Consider the following 21,930-nt stretch of genomic DNA (forward strand, 5'->3'; position numbering starts at 1 on the left):
CTGTTTACATATCATCTATGGCTGCTTTTCTGCGGAAATAGTGGAGTTGAATGATTGCAACATAGATTATATGGTCCACAAAGCATAAAATATTTATTACCTAGGCCTTTACAGAAAAAGTTTGCTAACCTCTGGAATAGATATTGAATTAGAAAACTAAGAGAATGTAATAATCTGCCAACGTCTACATTATGGTTTCCAGTTTTCTTTGGCTCTAAAGTTCACACTTTGATCCACTGTTCAAAATATCTGTGTGATAATTTGTCCATTCCAATCAGGATTCAGGATCCTGTGGCTTGTAGTTCTGTTACAAGAAGGAGGTTTCCCCAATCAAATCGTGTTATGTCATTTCTTTGCATAAGATGTGTCCTCATTCCTCAGCACTTAGAGGTTAAGGTCTAAACTCTTTTGTAAAGTATTCAAGCCTCCTCCCACATTTTCTAGCCACCTTTCCCTTTCTTTTCTGGAATCACAGGTTCTTGCCACCTTCACTCTTGAAGTTCACAGGTGTGCCATGCTATGCACATATGCCCCCATTCTTTTTACCTATGATTCCCTTTAACTCTGATTGTGACATCTTCCACTCTTTATTCACTTGGCAAGTTTTCAATAATTTTTAAAGAATTGTTTCTTCTTCCCAGTGCTCCCTAAGAAGGCTGGGCAGTCTCTTACATAATTCTTTTACAGCACTTATATATTTGTCTTTTCCACTACTATATACAATCTCTGAGTGTGGGTATTTTATTTTTATTTCTCTGCCACCTAGGACATGGCGTAAAGAATGTAGGTAATACATAAAATAAAAACTCATGCATTATTTTTATTATCATGGATGAATTTGTATGGAATATTGTATTTGTAGAGTGTCCCCTTGTGTGTTCTGCCGTGTTTGCAGCCACTATCTCTAGGACTTTGCAAACACAGGAGACAGTAGTGTGTAAATAGCATTTCCCAAATTTCTAAGCAATTGTTTTCATGTATTATTTTATCTATTGAGAAACTACTCCTTCTCTCTAATGTGCACATTATATACTGAAGGTTCTCAATCAATTAAATATTAATCAGAAGTCAGAGCCTAAGGGTTATGAACTTTTGAACTGGCCAAATGACTTGTTTGTGCTGTATTTATTCTTTGCCGTGTTCCTCAGCTTTCTCTGAGAGTGCCAGACTCAGAACAACTGTAGAGAAATATCAAAGGACTGCCCCAGGGCCAATTGCTTTGTCATTGCTTATTTCATGAAGACAAAGATCTAACACAGAATAAATGACTGTAACAAATGTACCCTTTTAGCCTCAATGTGTCAACTCTGGGAGCAGATCCTACAAATGTTTCCTAAACTTCCAAGAAAAGCTTCCCCTTAGAAAAATAAAGATGGCAAAAATACATCATTAACTGATAAATAATGCTAACTTTAGAGCTCAAAAGTAATCTTAGTCATCATGTATTTTAATACTCTCTTTTTTAAAGAAGGAAGCTGAAACCCATCACCTCGTGCCTAATGTCACAGAAATATTTGTGCATTAACCCTCAGTTTTTATATTCCCAACCTATTATTGCTTTAAAAATCTGGGATGGTGTAATTGAGTATTTAAAAATAGAGTAGAGGGTGAGAGACAATAAACCATCATTAATCAATTTTTACTCTTTAGATATCAATGCAAATTTCCTCTTCTGCTTAAGATGTAGAAAACTGCAAGCCAATGCTATCCTCCTGTTAGGGGAAACACTGACTAAAATCGCCCGCCCTGGCCAAGCACCATAGTAGCCGCTTGCATGAGTTATCTTAAACCGGAAGTCCTAGTAAGGAATGTGGAACTAACAAGCTACCACGAACGGAAGAATTCAGGGAAGGTCAAAAGGAGGGAGGGGATGCCAGTCCATATGTCCTACCAACCTCCCAGAATCCTCCTCGCTGGAATCCATCTTGGCTAAGCGATGCCAGGAAGGACCGTGAATCATCACCATAAAACCTGAGACTGCGAGCTACGTGGCAGAGCAGTTCTCCTGGGTTCCCTCACCCTTCAACTCTCCACCCAGGTGCCCCTTCCCAATCACATCTCTTGCTTTGTCAGCACATGAGTTTCCTCGGACAATTCATTTCCTAGTGTTAGACAAGAGCCCACTCTCAGGCCCTGGAAGGGGTCCCCCTTCCTGCAGCATCCCAACATCCAACAGTGAGAAGAAAAAGTCAAATAATCCATGAGACACAATTTTTCTTGTGTCTATCAGAGAAATAAGATTGCAAGGCAACCAAATGAACTAAATTCTAAAGACAAGCCCCTCTGAGGAGAAAAGGGACACATTAACTGTTTTACCTTTAGTAGGGCATGGCAGAAAGAAGGGGCACCATTAAAGCAGGAAAGAAGAAAGCAACTAAAATTTCCCTGATCCAGAAAGGTGGAGTGTGTTCTAAATAACAGTTTAGACTGCTCTGTCCAAGAAGGTAGTTGCCAGCCACCTGTGGCTATTTAAATTAAACTTAGAATGAATCAAAATTAAATAAAATTAAAAATGAGGGCCTACTCTACTGGACAATGCAGATATAGAACATTTCCATCATCCAAAAGTTCTGTCCAAAAGTATAGGACAGAGCTGGTTTAAAATGAGTGGGGCTCCCAGGCACAAGTGGAGCCCACTTCTCTCTAGCCCTTTACATGGGCCTCCATCAGGTGCTCAGGAGAAATACTGATGGCAGGAGAGCCACCCTCCTACCCTCCAGGGCACAGGGATGCAAGTGATAATTAGCACCATTAAGACATCAAGGAGAAAACTTAATTCCCTGGACTTTTTTAAAATACAAAGCAAAACGCTTAATGCCTTGGCAAGAGGTAGAAGTTCTTTCCCTCTCAGTTCTCTGGCAAAGATCTTCCTCCTTCTGGGGGACAGGTAGAAGTAAAAGATGTATATTCCTGAGTCAAGGGCAGAAACAGCCTTGTACCCATGATCTTCACGCACTGATAGAAGGTAGAGTTCTGCTACTATGGGGAAGAGGCAGGAGACTCTCCAACCCAAGACCATCTACAGGTTTAAGGTAGACTTTGTCTGTGAGTGTATAGCAAGGGGTAGGAATGCTGAGAATGCCCCACTTAGCATCACAACATCTGCCTAAGCCTGAGGCTGAACGAGGAGAACCAAGATCCTCCCCCATCCCCCCAAAAGTTAGCACTAGTAAAAAGTCCATTGGTAAGGGAGAGGCAAAATCATGAATCCCTTCTGTGGTGCATGTGTTCAGGACTTGCTGAACATTGAGGGTAGAACTGGAACACTGAGAAACACCTTCTGTCACTGCTGGCAACCTACCATTGACCAGAAGAATTTGAAGTCTGTGATGAACTGTAGGTTAATAGTACTTTAAACTGAGCTCAACTATTGACTGGAGTGACCCAACTCCTCACACGAACAGCCTAGCAATATGGAAGATTTAAGTTAAATTCAACAATATACTTAATTGCATTAAATATAAATGATCTAAGCTTGTACTATTTAAATTGGTAGCCACTAGCCACATATGGCTGTTGAGCGCTTAAAATAAGGCTAGTGCCATGGAGACACTGAATTTTAAATTTTATTTATTTTCATTATATTTAAGAGTAAAAAATGTGTAAATTTGTATATCCTGATTATATACTTGAGAAATAAAACATTGCCGCCTTATCAGTAAACAAAGGATGTCACAGTCATCAGTGATTGCAGCCACTCCCCATGGTGAGCCCTGAGGAAACTCAGGATGTGAGAACGGAGGATACAGGCCCCAGATAGCTGAAGTGCGTATCAAAGGAATGATTTCAGTGAGCCCAGACCCTTGCATCTTCCCACACATAGAAAAACGTTAAATGCCTTAACTAGTTTTCTTTTATTAACAATAATCTTTTGTTCCTACTACCTGCCTTTTGTTGCAAAACTCCTGTATATCCTGGCTCCCCCCTCACCTCCTTGGAGCAGTTTTCTCAGGGTTACTTGAGACGCTCCCTCCCGGGCTTGAAGTCCTTAGTAAGTCCACCGAAGAAAACATAACACTCAACTTTTAGGTTGTGCATATTTTTTTTAGTCGACATACTGAAACAATAATATTTTGAATGTAATGGGTTAAGTAAACTATGTTATTAAAATTAATTTCACCTTTTCAGAAAGTTTCTTAATGTGTCTAGCAGAAAATTTAATGTTACGTATGTGGTTAACATTCTATTTTTATTGGCTAGTTCTAGTCTAAACACTCCAATTAAAAGGCAGAGATTTTCAGATTGGGGAAAAAAGCAAGATCCAACTCTATGCTGTTTACAAGAAACCCATTTACATATAAAGATATAAGTAGGTTAAAATTAAAAAGATGAAACAGGTATACCATGAAAATACTTAACAAAAGAAAACTAAAATGTCTATATTAATATCAGCCAAGATAGACCTCAACACAAGGCATATTATTTGGTATAAAGGGTGACATTGTATATAGATAAAAAGGTCAGCTCATCAAAAAGACATGGTAAACCTAAAAGTATTGTATTTGCACCTAACAACGTAACAACAGAACTTCGAACTAAAGCATAAGCTAAAAGAAGTGAAAGGAGAAACAGACAAATCCATTCCCTCTGTCAGTCATTGTTAGAACAAACTGACAGCAAATCATTAGGGTAGAGAAGACTTGAACAACCAACCCGACTTAATTGACAGATATTGAAACTTCACCCACCAAGTGCTCACAGAAAGCACAAGAGAGGCCATATTTGGGGCCATAAGGCAAATCTCAACAACTTTCTGGGCATTGAAATTGCACAGAGCATGTTCTCTGATCACAACGACAGTTACCTAGAAATCAATAAGGAGATCTCTGCAAAATCGTCAAAGTTTTGGACATTCAACAACACAATTCCTAGCCCACATATCAAAGGAGAAATCACAAAAGAAAACTGAAAACATGTTGAGTAGAACTTACTGCACATGCTAAAATATCAACAAGATATTCCAGAAATCTTTCACCATCTACTTACTTAACACATTTCTTTGTGAACCACTAACTCAAGGGCCGACGCCTCCAGCTTTGATCCAGAGTGGCTGAGTGCCTGCTAATGAGTGTTGGGTCCGCAACGGTCACTAGTTTTATTTTGCTCTGTGTCTCAGCCTTTTTTTCCTGGTTCCGTTACTTGCTCAGCTAAATTGAATTAATATTTACTGATCACCATTTAAGCATAAGGGTCATGCTAGGTCATGCTTATGAAATTATGAAGATAAGTAACGCAGAGCTTCTGATTCCAAGTGTTATGTTATAGGCATTATACACCTAGATCTGCTGCCTGGTTCTATTAGCTCCTAATTCGCCATTTCTGGAGCTTGTTTAAGACAGCATTTTACCAGGCAAGTCCTTCCTTTAATTCAGCTCAGTCCTAGATTTGTTCATTATATGTATAAACCTTGAAGGTCTTGAGTCTGTGCCATTCCTAGTTTTTAGAACTCAGTATGGATCCTGGAACTCTGCCAAGGGAAACTTTAATTAATTTTTGACAGACATGTTAAAAATATGTCCTCTAGCTTGATTCTGAGTTCTTGCTTCTTGGTGTTTCTCTTTCCTTTTATCCCAACAGAAAATAGCACTATGTCCTTTTCCTTAATTGTGGCCAGAAAGATCACGTATAGATGGCAATTAAAAGATTGCCGCAGTGGTTGAGAGTCCGCCTGCCGATGCAGGGGACACGGGTTCGTGCCCCGGTCCGGGAAGATCCCACATGCCGCGGAGCGGCTGGGCCCGTGAGCGAAGGCCGCTGAGCCTGCGCGTCCGGAGCCTGTGCTCAGCAACGGGAGAGGCCACAACAACAACAACAAAAGATTGCAACCACTGGAACAAAGAGCAAAAAGAACTTTGCTGAGACATTGCATTGCTCTAGTGATAAACTCTACCATCTTATAGATAACAGTTTTTCTTCCATACATCAACAAATATAGTAGAGCCGAATTTTACTTTGAGATTATGTATTAAAGGCAGAGAGAAAAATGAAAATCATATGTAGTTAAAACCACTCCTAAAAAATTTCTAATATCAGCATGACCTCTTAAGATATGTGCTGCTGAAGGTTAAAATGTTACTGACTTTTTTTTCTTGGCATTATTCTTGGGCAGTGGAAGCCTAGGCTAGTTTGAGGGTGAGGTGAGGAATAGCAACTGGTAAATAACGATATCTTTTACTCTCAACTAAAATTATGTAATTTTGATTTTTTTTTGCGGTACGCGGGCCTCTCACTGTTGTGGCCTCTCCCGGTGTGGAGCACAGGCTCCGGAGCGGTGCGCAGGCTCAGTGGCCATGGCTCACGGGCCCAGCCGCTCCGCGGCATGTGAGATCTTCCCGGACCAGGGCACAAACCCGTGTCCCCTGCATCAGCAGGCGGACTCTCAACCACTGCGCCACCAGGGAAGCCCGTAATTTTGATTTTGAGGCAGCTAAATATTAGCATAAATTCATTGCCTCAAAAAGCAATTTGCTTAATATGAGAATATGTGTTCTAGAAAAAAAACTTAGCTATAATCATACTATTAAATTATATAGCAGCAAATTACATCGTCCAATCATGAATCTAAAATTGTCATTCAATCTCAAAATAGGTTGACTTTTTTTGGTTTAAACACATTTTGATTAACAAAAGGTTACAGTAAAACGTGATCCAGCTTCAGCAAGGGACTGTATTCTTAAGGTAAAGCAGAACCTTGAATCTTGTCACTCGATTTCAAGGCAATTGATCTTGCCATTCTGGGCTCTGTTTTCATGAGAACCCCCAGGGGAATACACCCAACAAAGAGACACAGAGAACAATATTGCACACGATGCTTACTTGTTAACACAGTGATTGATCGTGATGGCTTGGTAACCACATTTCCATTTACCACTACCAGAGTGATGACATAATACAGGCCGTGATAACTGGCCTGAAAGATAACGGGAGGAGGCAAAGTACTGTTGAATTCCTCAAATTCGAAGAAGTAATTTTTTGATTCACCAGTTATCTTCACCACATACACGGATGATGGACTCATGACATCTGAAGCTTCTAAAGAGACAGCAATGCTATTATCATCTCGGACAGTTACATGGAATGTTGTAGCATTCTGTTTAAGGAAAGAGAGAAAAAGGAAATGAGGTCAAATTTCAGATTATGTTGCAATAAAATTATACTGACATAATTTCCCCAAAACTAGTGTTGTGATAAGCATTGCTTTGTGAAATAGAGTTGCGTAGGTATTTTAGCATAGGAGGAAAAGCAGAACGAGGGAGATTAACCCTACTGTGGCAATTGATCTTCTCAGGATTTTTTACTTTTAGCATTCTTCTTGATTGAAAAGCTGCTTCCGGTTCATGGGTTGTGTCATGTAATAAACACAAAATAAACACCATGGAAATGCGTAATTATAAATGAATGAAAATCATCTTGGCACTCGACTTCCAGAGAAGTCCTATGGAAGGACTTCGTTTCACCTATGTTGAAGAAGCTGTATGGTTTGAAGAAGCACTATTTTACTTTGGAGGGAGTAGTCCTGCCATAGTCCTAGGAAAATTCTAGAAGAATGTTTCAAGGGAGTGATTTCCTCTCTGATGTCTCACCTGTCAGTTCTGGAAACTAAAATAGTCAGGGCTGAGAAACCTGTGATAATCCTCATTAAAGGTTAGCCAGTCCTTAATATGAGAAACTAAGATGCTCTTTGAGGAAAGGACCAGGCTCAGGAACCGTGGGCGTTGATGGAAAAATCAGCAGTTAGTGGACTGAAAACTTTGCTCCGAGTCTCCAGATAAAGGCTCATGAACAGTATTTGAAAAGTCATTTGTGTAGTTGGTTTAAATATTCCTTCCTGATTTTTTCCCACATGCCACAGGCAGAATCCATCCTCTTCTGTTCTCTGGTCTTGACAAAACTCATAGACTTTCTAACACTTGCCGTTCTGTTTTTAATTTACCTTCTGGGAATGTAGTGTCCAGGACAAGTTATTTCATTGTGCTGAGGCTCAGGTTTCTTTTCTACGAAAGTGGGACAGGAAAATTGCTGAAACTTGTCAAGGACTTACAAGGATCCAGGTACCAAGCTAGGCAGGCTATAAACACGATCATCTCATGTGATATTCAGAGTTATCTCACGAGGTAGATATTATTATTTCCATCTCAGTCTGTCACTGTGCAAACTGAGAGCCAGAAAGATTAAGTCACTTGCTCCAGGTCACACATGTAGTTTGGACTTTTAACCACCGTACACAAGTACCAAGACTGAGCTCCACTGTTGTTCTACATGTCTTTGCCTTGTCCTCTTGACTTATTTTCCTAACAGCGAGTCTGACAGACAGGATATAGCTGATAACTGTTTGTTAAATGAATGAAAGGATTGCCGATTGCATTAATTATATGTGATCATTCTCCTCTTGGGATTAATCTACTTATTGATTTTGGTACCTCACATATTGTCAGCAACCAAATCAGGAGTGCAATGCATCAATCCTTTAAAAGTGACTGTCTACACCTAAAAACATACTGACCTTTTTTTCTTCTTATTTCATTTTGTAAGAAGTCTGGTTTTTAAAGGTCCTAGGACCTATAAAGACTATCTGGCCATTAAGAGAAGTTTAATTCTATGTTAACATTTAGTAGACGTAATTGTGTTCACGCTATTCCTATCACACTAGACTGTAAGTCCTCTAGGCAGAGACGGCATCTTATTTCTAGCTGTGTCTCCAGCTCCAGGACCAATGCCTGGCATATGCCAGGTGGTTTGTGATCTGGGCAGGCCTGGGAAGATTTATGTAACCCGGGATTGTCAGTACAGATTGACTCTTTAAATGTCCTTTATCCACATTTGTCTCTCATCCTCAGATACATGGGCAGATTTCTAAAACAGAGTTCTGTACTTTGGGGACCAAACATGAAATGTGACCCATTCTCCATTGCCAGCGGTCAGGTGGAACGTGAGGCTAAACCCAGTGTTGAGTATCCAATAGCACTGAAATCTGGTTTCTATTCATTATTGATTATAGAAGTTGATTCACTAACTCAGAAAAGAATACGTTTACAGGCATCAGAGACACAATTACTAAGAATTTTTTGCTCTATGTTTTAACAGCCAATAAACTGGAAGTGTTTATGATAATGAAAAGAGGGAAAAATAAACTCAATTTCGTAAAGTGTTTAAGAAATCTATGTCTCATGTGCCATGATGCCGTGTAGACAGTTAAAGCCTCCAGGAAAAGGAACTGATCTTCCAAATGCGAACAACAGCTTTGGGGATGATTGTATCAGCCATTAAAATAAGCATTGGCCCATGTGTTCCCAGGTTGCCAAAAATAAATCAGGGTGGGCTAATCAGATTCAGTCAGTGGCACTAATGAGGATAAGGCAGCAGGCTAAGTGCAGTCTAGGCAGCGAGCCTAAAAGAAATGTCATCTATGTTATTTTTTTCTTCTCTGTCCCCTTCACTTCAGCTTTTCCTAGAATCTACATTCAGGAGAAAATTCTGAATGTATGTTGCAGGCATGTCATCCCTGCTGAGAAGCAGAGCAAAAAGGAAGTATTAAAAGTAATCAAAATGGATCTGGTAAACTTAGGTAAGGCCAATGCTGATTTATTTGGTGGATAGAAAACTGTTTAAAACTTTTTCTTTTTCTTTTTCTGAGACTGGTAAAGGTATTGCTCAACTCTGCAGTCAAAATATTTTCACTGAAATGTCCTTTGCATAACGAAGTTTAATATAGAAATTTCTCTGGTCCAACACCCTCATTTCACGCTTGAGAGGACAATGGTGCAAATGTCACACAGCTAATTGATGTCAGAATAAGGTCTAGGATCCACACGTTCTGATGCCCCTTGGTATTTCTTTTTCCTGAACTAGAGGTAAGTTGCTTGAGACAGAAGAAGGGGCCTAGGGGTTTGACTTCAGCAAGGAAGCGGGAGCCCAGGAGCCTGTCACCTGTTCTAAAGCCAGTCCTGGGACAGAAAAGCTACTGGAGACAGAGTGGACAGCATTAAAGAGGAGAAAAATGCAGGATGAGTCCCTGGGATGTGGGTCGAGGAAGAGAACTAGCCACAGATACACACTGAATAAATCCCAATTTATAGCTTAAATTGTTTAAGTCGGACTTCCAAAATTTGCAGCCAAAGGTCCTGGTTGATACAAGAAAATTGTTCAGTGTTATAGACATGTAGAGAAGATAGCAATTCATTCTGCTTCTGCAGATGGATATGAGGGAAGGTTTCAGGGTAGAAGGGATGCTTTAAAGGTACTCAGGAGTTTCCCAGGGAAACAAAAGTGAGAAAAGTCATCTGGAGAAGTAGGAAGAGACTCCAGGTTGCTCTGGAGTGGGTAGACAGTGCTAGGATGCTCAGAGGAGAGAGCAAATAGCCCAGTGCAAGTTATGCCTTATTAAGGAATCTGGATATTTTTAGGCCAAAAGAAATCATGCACTGTTTGAATGCAGGGAAGTGGCATGATTAGACAGATCACAGTTTAGAAAGGCCAATATAGTTAGAAGGATGGGCCTAGTGTAGTTAGGAATTGTCTGACTGAGCCCATCTAAGGTCAGCACACAGTAAGGATGTTGTAACAGTTCACATAAGACCTGACCAGAGTTCAAACAAGAGCTGGCTGCCCCAGATCTGCCCGTGTGAGCTGCCAGTGTGACATGCTTCTAGAACATTATCAGTGCTTCAGCTGGCAAACCAATCAATGATTAGTATTATTAGACAGGGCACGTTAGAGGGAACACTTAGAAAATTCTGCTGTGCTAAGGTTACCACATAAGAAGCGATGGGATGCTCAGTTCTTTTAGATGGTAGTATTAATGGTGTCTCGTGCTTATATAGCACTTAATGGCCATAATTCTCTGCAGACGTTATGTAATTCATCCACTTAGCCTCCTGTCCAGCTCCTGGGAAACCTTTTCCAGCAAGACAGTCTGTCCTTTCAGTTCCTTCAGGAAGATTAAAGTCCCAGAGCAGCCCTGATACTTTCTTTCTTTCAGAAACTGTCAGAGCAGAATTTGGATGTGGATTTCAAAGACTAAGGATGGCCTCCCCCTAATCTCCCATTATTTATTCTATCATTCTTCAGAAAATTTTGAGCAACCAGCGTGTATCAGGAATGGTGCAAGACATTGGGGATATATTCTATTTGGGAGTAAAGAGAAAGACAGGCTTTGTGTGACTCTGTCCTTCCTAAAATTGCGTCTGACCCATAATCACAGCAATGATAATGATTTCAGTGATGACAATATTATAAAAAAGAACATCAACTTCCATCATGCTTATTGCATGGTGCCAGAAACTGCTCTGAAGCTCGTACAGCAGGTTCTTGAAAGCTGCTTGCCGAGTGCATGTGCTTACCAGCTGCTGTGTGCTGCCAGACGTCTGTATGTGGGTCTTACATGTACCTTTGCAGGTGGCGTATGTCAGCTCTCTCTTAGTGCCTGAGTCCACATTCACGGCAACACTGCCTTTCATGTTTTACATGCTCAGATACATCCATTTCTGTCTTTACGATTTCATGAGACAGAGCCCTCATCTCTTTTGCCTCTTACTTGGTAAAGGGGTCCAAAACTCAAATGTCTGGCAGGTAATATAAATGTGTGAAACAGTCAAGTTTAAGAGGATTGAATGATGGATTAGTTAGCAAATGGGAGGGTACAGGCATTGTCTAAAAGCATCATTAAAATCTGGCCAAAGAAAACACATTTGTTTGTCTCTAGGCAAACATAAAATAAAGGGTATACTGGATTTTGGGACTGTGGATAAAGATGTACCTTCTAGGATAATGTAATATCATGGAAGTCAATGGAATATGGTTTCAAGAAGAAAGTGGGGGTCAGTGGTGTCACATGTTGGTAAGAAATGAAAGGCAAGGATTGAAGAAAAGTCATTAGACTTGGCCATCAAAAAGTTAATAGTAACATCTTTAAGAGCACGTCCTTTACTAGTATAAAATAATGAGAGCACAAGGCAACTTTTAAGGAGTTAAAGAGTAACACAAGCTACATGCCCATAGAGTGGTTAAAATTAAAAAGACAACAAACACAAAGTATTGACAACAATTTAGAGCAAGTGGCATTTTCATTCACTGCTGGTGGTAGTGTAAATTAGCTTAAGCATTTTGGAAAACTGGCAATATCTACTGAAGCTGAATATTTACATAACACATGACCCAGCAATTCTAGTTCTAGATATAGGCTCAGCAGAAATGAATGGATATGTGCTCAAAAAACATGTCGAAGAATGTTCACATTAGCTTTGTTTTGGGGTCATAATAGATTCATGGGCATTGATTATATTGTAAATAGTTTAGTTACAAACAAATAAAAGGTGCCACACCAAAAAAACCCCCAAAAAAACCACATTTGCAGGCCAGTCTCAGCCCGTAGGTTACTGGGTTCAGCCCTTGAATTTGTTGCATTTGCCATTTCCTTGATTAAATAGATTATCTTTGCACCTTCAGCTTTCAACCTTACTCTGCTCTGCACAACCAGAGTGCAGAATGATAAGTCAATTTTTACCCATGAAGCATTAATTTAAAATAAATACTAATAATATTTCCTTAGCAAGTTGCCGTGTGTGTGCGTGTGTGTAAAATAGCATTTTATTATATATATTAATGCAGTAATTATTTCCCGACTGTCAATATGGACCTGGGGTAGAAGCTCTGTGGAGCTCTTAATTTTGGAGATCAAAGAAAACAAGCTTGAGGAAAGAACTCAACCTGGCGTTTTTAAAGTGGAAAGAAACTTAGGCTGAGGAGATACGCCAAGATTTTATGTGACAGGTAGGATAATAACAATAGCCACATATCACATTTTATATATTATAAAATGGTTTAAAATACATTTTTTCATTTCATCCTCAGAACCTCCCATTAAGTTTTTATCTCACTTCACAGATGAAAACACTGAGGCACAAAGGTAGCCCAAATGCTACCTTTCATACTTGTCCTTAATTGGTGGTGAACTCTCTCAGCACAAATATGATTTATTTCTCTAATTATGCTTGAGAGATGCTCAAAAAGTGTGATATCATGAAAAAAAAGCAGTTTCGGAGATAAAAAGAAACTTTGGAGGTAGGCCAACGTGGGTTCAAATCTCACTTGAGTGAAAGTCTCTCATTTTAATTCTTTGAGCCTCCTTTGCTTCAGGTAAATTATGGAAAAGCTAAAACCTATTATGACCAGGTTTTGGGGGGAGGGAAGTGAGATTATATGTGTACATTACCCAGTTGAGTCCGTGATATTTAGTAGAGCCTCCAAAAACAATAGCTAATTATTGCTACGGTATTTATGACCTATTTTTCTCCTTGATTCTCTTTGGGACATGTACATTTTAGAAGATGTATCATTTTAGGACACTAACACCATGGTTCATAAATGGTTCCATAACCACTCTGACTTTCAGTCTACTTATTCAATAATCAATATTACCCTTTTTTGTGGCCTCATGAAAGAGTTTCTTTTTCTATTATTACACCTGTGTGAGACAGCCTGAGCTAACCTGCTTGACTGAAGGTTACCATGGGAACAGTTTCCGGGACCTACTATGGTGACGAGTTTAGAGACCTGTGAAGTTGCCTGGTTGATGATAGACTCGGGAGGAGGTGGGTCCACCATCCAGAAAGCCATCACATACATCTGTTCTTGACAGTCCAATGATCAGGCAAGTTCTGAAAATGCGTGACATTCTTCTGGCTTAATATGTTATGAAAAATAGGGGTCTCTGACAGGTCAATTCTGTGAAACAAGTGTTATTTTCAATAACAAGTGTTACTTCAACATGCAATACTGACAAACATTATTTTGCCTGAATTTTTAAATTCTCTACCCTGCTTCTTTATCCCTAACAGTATTGATAGTTTTTAAGTGGTTTTACCTCAGAAAGATGCTTGTAAAAATGTAGCTGTCCCACTTATAGAAAGATAATGTGAAAGATAAAGGCGCTAATCAGTTATTTTAGAATTGATGAGTTCAGTTGAATTTCCCCACAGGCAGGAAGTGTCTCTCCAACTGTGATACCAGTTAATTAAATCCTGAGGATAGTTAACAAAGAGTGCCTTCTGCTTAGAAACACATAGTTCACAACCTATTTAGGTGCGATCCTTGTGACCTTTTGTAAGCACTGCCCTTTAACCCCCCTCCTCCTTGAGTTAGCATTGTCAACAACAGAACTTTCAGATCTTTAAAGCAAATTGTTTCCTGTTTCCTGTATCCTCCACCATCACTGGGATTTTATGATTTTCCTGGAGGACTGATCCCTCCATGCCGGATAAATTAAAGCCCAGAAGTCAAGGGAGATGAAGTGCTGTACTTTACACACATGCTTTGCTCAATGTGTACTTTCATGTAGTTTTAAAAAAATTGGTGGCACAGTGGTTAAGAATCCACCTGGCAATGCAGGGGCACGGGTTCGAGCCCTGGTCCGGGAAGATCCCACATGCCACAGAGCAAATAAGCCCGTGCGCCACAACTACTGGAGCCCACGTGCCACAACTACTGAAGCCCGTGTGCCTAGAGCCCATGCTCTGCAACAAGAGAAGCCACCGCATTGAGAATCCCGCGAACCACAAGGAAGAGCAGCCCCCGCTCACCGCAACTAGAGAAAACCCGCGCTCAGCAACGAAGACCCAACGCAGCCAAAAATAAATAAATAAATAAATTTTAAAAATATTTTTTAAAAATTGAGTGCCTGCTGTATGCTTGGTGCTGAAGATATAGATGGTGAAGAAAAGAAATTTGGTCCTGGTTCCAGTGATGCTTGGAGTCTACAACAGAAGAGAAGAAATATACCATTTTAAATAATTACAAGTGAAAGAGGCATTGTACAGAAGTGAATGATGATAAAAGAGGACCTAGCAACAGGATCTAACCTAGAGTAAGAGTCTATACAGGTAAGTACAGGCTATAGTAAGAGATGGCCTGCTGAAGATTTAGAGAAAAAATATGATGTGTGAAGAACAGTGTATATGAAGATTTGGTGGCTGGAGAAAGCACAATGTATTTGAGAAACCAGAATAACATAAGAATGGTCAATAGTGGAAGCTAGATCACAGGATACTTTCTAAGTCCTTCTAAAAAAGGTGAGGCTTATTGCTCAAGGCAATGGGAAGCCACTTACAGCTTATTAAGCAGGGGAGTGAAACAGATTTGCATTCTGCAATAGAAGCAAAACATTTGTTATGTTAACTGCTGGCTCCCAAATTCCTATTAGGGGAACTTTTAATGAAAAAATACTTGATAACGAACCACTTGGGATAAAAGGACACACTCTAAAGGTATGAGCGGAGGAATCTAGGCAAATGAACAAAAACAAACAAAAAAAGACAGTCAAACTAGTATTCAAGTTACAAAGAAAAGAATGGCCTTATTCCAGAAAGTAAGGGAGAGAGATAAGAGAGGAGGGGCTGGAAAAAAAAAACATGGAGAGAGCTTCCCTGGTGGCGCAGCGGATGAGAGTCTGCCTGCCGATGCAGGGGGCGTGGGTTCACGCCCCGGTCCGGGAAGATCCCACATGCAGCGGAGCAGCTGGGCCTGTGAGCCATGGCCGCTGAGCCTGCACGTCCGGAGCCTGTGCTCCACAACGGGAGAGGCCACAACAGTGAGAGGCCCGCGTACTGCAAAAAAAAAAAAACCCAAAAAAAAACATGGAGAGAAGAGCCAGCATGATGGTGTGATACTGGGATACAGGTAGGGGCAATCAGCTAACAGAAATATGCAGATGATGAGGAGGTCAAAGAGCATTTTAAAACTGGGAAAGCCTAATGTTTCACTTGAAGTTAGCATTTTGAATCCTAAACATTTCTCTATCTCCCCAAACCCCAATCTTTACTAATGTTTGTGACATTCACACGTGTTTTGTGTGAGTGGCTCATTAGTGTGACTTGATGAAGGGGCTGAGTTTCACATCCATGTGTTAGGACACAGAAATGGTCATCATAGAAGCTGGTGGATGCCTGAGGGAAGAGGAAATTGTGAGAATGAAAACCTCCTCCAAACTGACAAAAATCCCAAGGGGATTTGAACACTGGAAATGGGAAAGGATTTAAAGCCAATTTCATTTAGGTCTCAGGGTGGGTAGGAGGGTCCTTCTGGTTACAGTACAGAGAGCTGGTTGGTAAGGACAGGCAGATGTAGGGTGTGATGGTAGTATTCTAGGAGAGAAATGATGGCAGCTAGGAACAGCATGATGTCAGGAGAAATGCAGAACTTTTGTTCTACAAAAGTAGAGCCAAAATAGAAATGCAGAACTTAGTGACTTGAAATCTGATTGGTTGTAGTTGCTTGTGGGGTTGATTTTACACACAAACACATTACCATTATCATATATGAAAACGACTGCAGGCAAGCAGACATTAGCAGGGTGGGAAGAAGGTGATGTGTATAATTAGTTCAGTTCAGTTTGATACACAACGAGTATAAGATGCATGTGGGATATCCAAGTGCAAATGCCAAGTGGCTGATGAGCTATATGCATCCAGAATTCAGAAGAGAGGTCTGGATCTAATACTTGGAAGAGATCGCAGGAGAGATGGTAGCTGAAGCCCTGGGAATCGAGGAGATACGGCAGCGTGGTAACACAACTACTACTATGAACAGTGCTTACTTTTACTAAGAATCTACTTTGTGTTAAGAACTTTTTAGGCATTACTTTGCTTAATCCTTTTAACAACCCTCTAAGATAGGTATTATTATTTGCATTTTCCCAATTTGTAATTGAGCCTCAGAAAGCTTCAGTAATATGGCCTAAGGTCACATGCTTTTATGTGGTGGGCATGAGAGTTAAATCCATGTTTCTCTGATTTCAAAGTCTGTCCAACAACCATGACACTCCACTTCAAGTCTGTGCCACAGACTGTCTTTTACTTCATTCCTCTGCAACCATGTGGCATGAACATCACTTCAAGATCACTCATCTTTATTACATGGCGTGGGCGGTTACAGGACATTCAGGTGTAGTGGAAAGAATAGTGACTTAAATAGAGCTCAACATGAATACCAGTTCCATTACATATGGACTACCCCATAGAGACCTCAGGGAACCTTAGTATCCTTGTCTAGAAAATGGGAAAAGAATGCCTATCTTACAATGTTGTTGTGATTAAAATGAAAAAAATGGAATTAAGATACTTGCCATATTTATGTCTTGCACATACTAAGTGCTTAATTTTGATGGTTTAAAAAATGGCAATTACACTTAATGAATCTGGCTAAGGAAGCTCTTGTTAGCTGCATTGCAAAGCTTTCTGAATATCATTAGAAACTGAGTAGATAATAAAAGAAATTTAAGTTTTCACTTGTGTAAGAACCCTCAACATCATAATAAAACTCTAAAATGATAATCTTGCAATTTTTCAACGTGTATTTTTCAGGAACAGTGGTAGCTCAGATTTGCTGTTACTTGAACTAGTTATAGATATAATTCAATTAGAAATATTATTTCTTCTTGTCATAGTAAAATAGCTTCTAAACAAGCCTAACTCTCTCTTATTTCTCCTTTCTTCAAAATACTGAATTATTAAGAGTAAGAGAATTACAAAATTACAGTCTTGAAAAAACAATAGGATTATGAAGAGTAAGGAGCATATAATTTAGGGTAAAAATTTGTCTTATTAGATTGTTGAACAAAGGCAAGTTATATAGCCTCTCTGAGACAGTTTTCTCATCTGTAAAATGGGGTTACTACTTCCTTTATACTTTTGTGATGACCATATTGGATAATGTTTGTAAAGTACCTGGCACAGCTGAGTGCATTCTGAATGCCCAATAAACAGCACAGTTCTGGTCATGTGAATGTTCTGGGTTTAAAACCTTGGGGAAAAATACCACTGAGCTTATTATTCACTAGCCAATAAAACCCAGATTCTTTAGTGTGACCCTTAAAGCCTTTCATAATCTGTCCCTAATTTACCATCTCATCTGATCTGTCACTATTTCTCTGTCAAGAACTCCATGAACCTCACAGACTAGTCAAACTCCCCATTCCACTTGCCTAGGGGCTTTCTTGCCTCTTTTGTCCTATTGATGTATTCCTTCTGCCCGAAATATCCCTTCCCTCACTTCGAATATCCAATTCTGACACTGTATCTCTATCAAATACCACCTTCTTTGAGACATCTTTGTGACCACCTCAGACAGAATCAGTCTCTTCCTGTAATCCACAGCCCTCTATCTAAATCTCTCCCAGAACACATCACTCTGTACGTGGGATCATACGAGTCTAGTAACAGGCAGATTGCCCTTACAGTAGGAAGTGCAAATAATTTCAAAAGGCTCTTTTATCAAGATCCTGCTCTCCTCACTTTAAGTATTCATAACATCTACTTAAACCATTTGAGGTTAACATTTTACATATTCATCTTCATTTCACAATGTTAACTTTAAATTGTCACCATTTCTTACTTTCCACTGCGTGAATACTATTCAGCCAGCACTGATGCTATGTTGAATTACAAGAAGGCTGGAACAACAATCTGATATTTATGTTTTATAAATGAAGCTCAAAAATATCTTTGTCTTTGGGAACAGCTGTAAAGAGACAGTATGCAATTTACCGCACCAAATGAAAGCATTGCATTCTTTGGGAAAGGATGGCATTTCTATAAATCATGCTGTGGTATTTGGTGAGGAAATATCATTACTTTTACTTGACATACTGAACTTGTTGTTAATTGGCATTTCATCATTAAAGAGTTTCTTATTGCCCTGTACAAGATGTAATTTAAAAGGTGAAAAACAGAAATGCTTGAAATAATTTTAAAAGGTGGTTTTTACCATTAGAACATTTTGATGGTACAGAATCTAATGGTAAACATGAATTTTTTTTTAATAGGATTCTGTACAGAAATGTTTAAACCTCTTTCTGTATCTTTTCTTACTATTTTAGTTTCTGTTCTTAAAGGCAGCAGCTATTATCGGTGGCCCGATACAAGTACCTCATGCCAATCTCCATAAATCTACACAATTTATGTTAAACAAAAGATCTTTAGTTACACAGCTTTTATTTGATTCATAATAAAGTCTTAATAAAGTCGTAGCATGCAATACTTCTACAGGCCATGGCTGAATGTGAAATCCACATGATTTTTAAAAAATTAATATCATGTGCTTTAAGTTCTGAAACACACCTTTCCTTTCTTGAATACCCTGAAATGTAATACTTATAATCAATAGTAATTTTCCATTTGCTAACTACTCTATTTCCTCTTCCTTGAATAATATTCCACTTCTCCCTTCTTCTCTCTTTTTTTCCCCATTTTTTTCTCCCTTCATATTACTGCTCATGGTCTGTCTTGTGCTGTGTTTGGTTAGTTCTGTGTATAAATTTCCTGTAGATTTTAAGCTCCTAAAGACAGAGAATCGGACCTCACTTATTATCTATCACAGAATCTAACAGAGTACTTTGCTATTTGGAACTTAATAAATATTTATAAGCTGAAATCCATCCATTTATCCATTCATCCACCTATCTTATTTTTACTGAGCCTTTAACAACATATTCTTACTGTCTCTTCAGCCTATTCTTCTGTGTCAGATTACTTCTTATTACAGCTCAGTTTCTGTATTATTATGGCAAAATCATATTACCGTATTTTAGAAATAAAAGAATACTTGGCCAAACTAAGAAAGATATCAAGGAGAGAGGCAAGGAAGTAAGTGGTGAGAAAGCAGGAATTAGACACAGAGGTAAGACTAAAGGAATATAAAGAAAGAATGGGTGAGAGATAATGAAGAAAAGGTGTAAACTGGGAATAAGTAATAATGAACAATAACACAGTGGCAGAATAAGACTGACATTTCGTATGTTTGCTGGTCATGACTCTATCTGTGTTATTATTTAATATCTGACAGAAAAAAATCAAACTAAAGTTTGGTTAATATCTCAATTGTTTCCTTATCTACCTTCCACTTTGTTTTTCTTCTCCTATGACTGTGTTATAATTTGTTTCTGACTTACAGACAATATATTTTTAAAGACTCATGGATGCATCATTAATAAATCATATGTTGCTATGGAAACTAATAGAGATTTAATCATCTAACTGCCCATGCAGAGGCCGCCCATCCACTTGGCTAAGATGGTGCCACAGAGATTCAAATATTGGATGAGAGATTGGACTTCAAGACCCCTTTCAATTCATAACTTCAAAGAGTTATGAATTAATAAAAGCTGAACCTATGAGTAATTTCTAAGAATATTAAGAGATGCATGCCAGGTTTCCTTTTAGGTCATAAGTATCCAGGATCTGTTTTCTTCAAAATGATGATCTCTCTCAAGCCTTTTCCATTAGCTTAAGCTTCAAGGGAACAAATCATGGAACATTTACTGGAAGAATTTAATAATACTTTGTGATAATTCAATACTGTATTTTCCAAATACATTGCTGCGTAATTTACAATGAATATGATTAGTTATATATATTTAGTACATAACAGTATGATTTTCTGTTTCATTGGAATAAGGAAAACCACTAACTTGATGCATTTATTTAGGTGAATGCATCTACTTCTTTGTGTATTCCCTTTAGCATTCAGAGTGACAAAGAGATTTTTACTTACCAGGTAATTACAATTAAGCCTGTACTAACTGCTGTAATTAAAGAGAGAAAAGAATAGTAACAGTAGTAATAGCTAGCATATATTAAATACCTAATATATGCCAGGGTTTGTTCTAGGCATTTTAGATTAATTATGCCTAATCCTTAAAGCAATATTTAGAGTTTACTATTGTTAGTTTATCAATAACTAGGAAGCAGAGGATGGAATTCAAATAATAATTTGTAATGCTTACTTGGTGTTGGTTACAAGAGCACGATTATGAGCAAGGGAGACTTGTTCAGCCCTCACAAAGATTAATTCTAAATGAGCATCAAATATTATGATGAGATGCACAATGTACTCTGATAGCAAGAACACCTTTACCTAGTGATGATGAAGTTGATGCTTGAAAGATTATCAGGAGTCAGTGGCCAACAGGCTGGAGTGTAGGGGACGTTTCAGGCAAGAGGGGCTGGGAGCAGCAGTGTGTTTAGGGACAGAGGACAGCACAGCATCTTCAAGGAACAGGAAGGGACTTGCAGGTCATGTCCAGGTGTTTGGGACCGTTGAAGTGTTCTAAGCATCAGAAGGCCATGATTAGAGAACAAAAGAACTAGCAGTGGTATGGAGCTCGGATGGGGAGAGGGCAAAAATGAAGCAAGAGATCAATTAGAAGGCTATGGCAACAAGCAAGACTTATCTGGACTTGGCAGTGGAGAAAGAGACTAGGGTGGCAATGAGAAATCTATTAAGGAAGTATCAGTAAAGTCCCAACTAGCTGTCGGAGCACGAAGGAGCCTTGGAGATTATGTTGTCCAAACTCCTTAATACAGATGAGGAAACCCAAGGCCGGGAAGTGGGAAGGGGCCTGCCCAGGGGTAACTGCCTGGTTAGAGGAAGACTCCTATTGAATGCAGATCTTCTTGAATCCACTCCAGTGATATTTCCATGATGATATTTTGTCCTCCCAAACCTACCAAATCAATTAATTTTTTTCCCATTTCTACCATAAGAAATAAAGCTTCCTCAAGTGGACTTTCTGTAGAGATACAAGGCAAAGTTGGCTCTTAGATGAGTGGGCAGAGTGGAGACAATTGTTGTATACAAGTGATTACTTTCCAAGGGGAAATGGAGACTGCCTGCAGAGTTTATCATTTTTTGATAACAAACGAACAAATTAAAAACAAAAAATTGAGAATTTTTTCACTGCATTTAGTCACAAACATACCAAAAATTATTATATCGTGAGAGAAATAGCTTCAATGAATATAGTGCTTTGATAGGGCTTCTCAAAATTCAAAGGCGTATGAATTCAGATGGTCTGGGATGGACCCCAAGCGTCTGCATTTCTAATAAGCTCCCAGGTGGTAGTAATGCTCTTGGTTCATAGAACACACTTTGAGTAGCAAA

The 21,930-nt window shown here is 39.1% G+C and overlaps 1 protein-coding gene across 1 annotated transcript in view; it reads right to left on the bottom strand.

The window, feature by feature from the left end:
• PTPRO (protein tyrosine phosphatase receptor type O) overlaps window positions 1-21,930 on the bottom strand; it is a gene marked incomplete at its 5' end in the record, with an annotated part of 228,574 nt that overhangs the window by 103,106 nt on the left and 103,538 nt on the right. The window contains one exon of the mRNA XM_079936966.1: window positions 6,817-7,090. Within this exon, the coding sequence (XP_079793092.1) occupies window positions 6,817-7,090 (274 nt within the window). The remainder of the gene's footprint in view (window positions 1-6,816; window positions 7,091-21,930) is intronic.

Source organism: Stenella coeruleoalba, assembly GCF_951394435.1.
Source record: "Stenella coeruleoalba genome assembly, chromosome: 11".
In the NCBI taxonomy this organism is placed as follows: domain Eukaryota; kingdom Metazoa; phylum Chordata; class Mammalia; order Artiodactyla; family Delphinidae; genus Stenella; species Stenella coeruleoalba.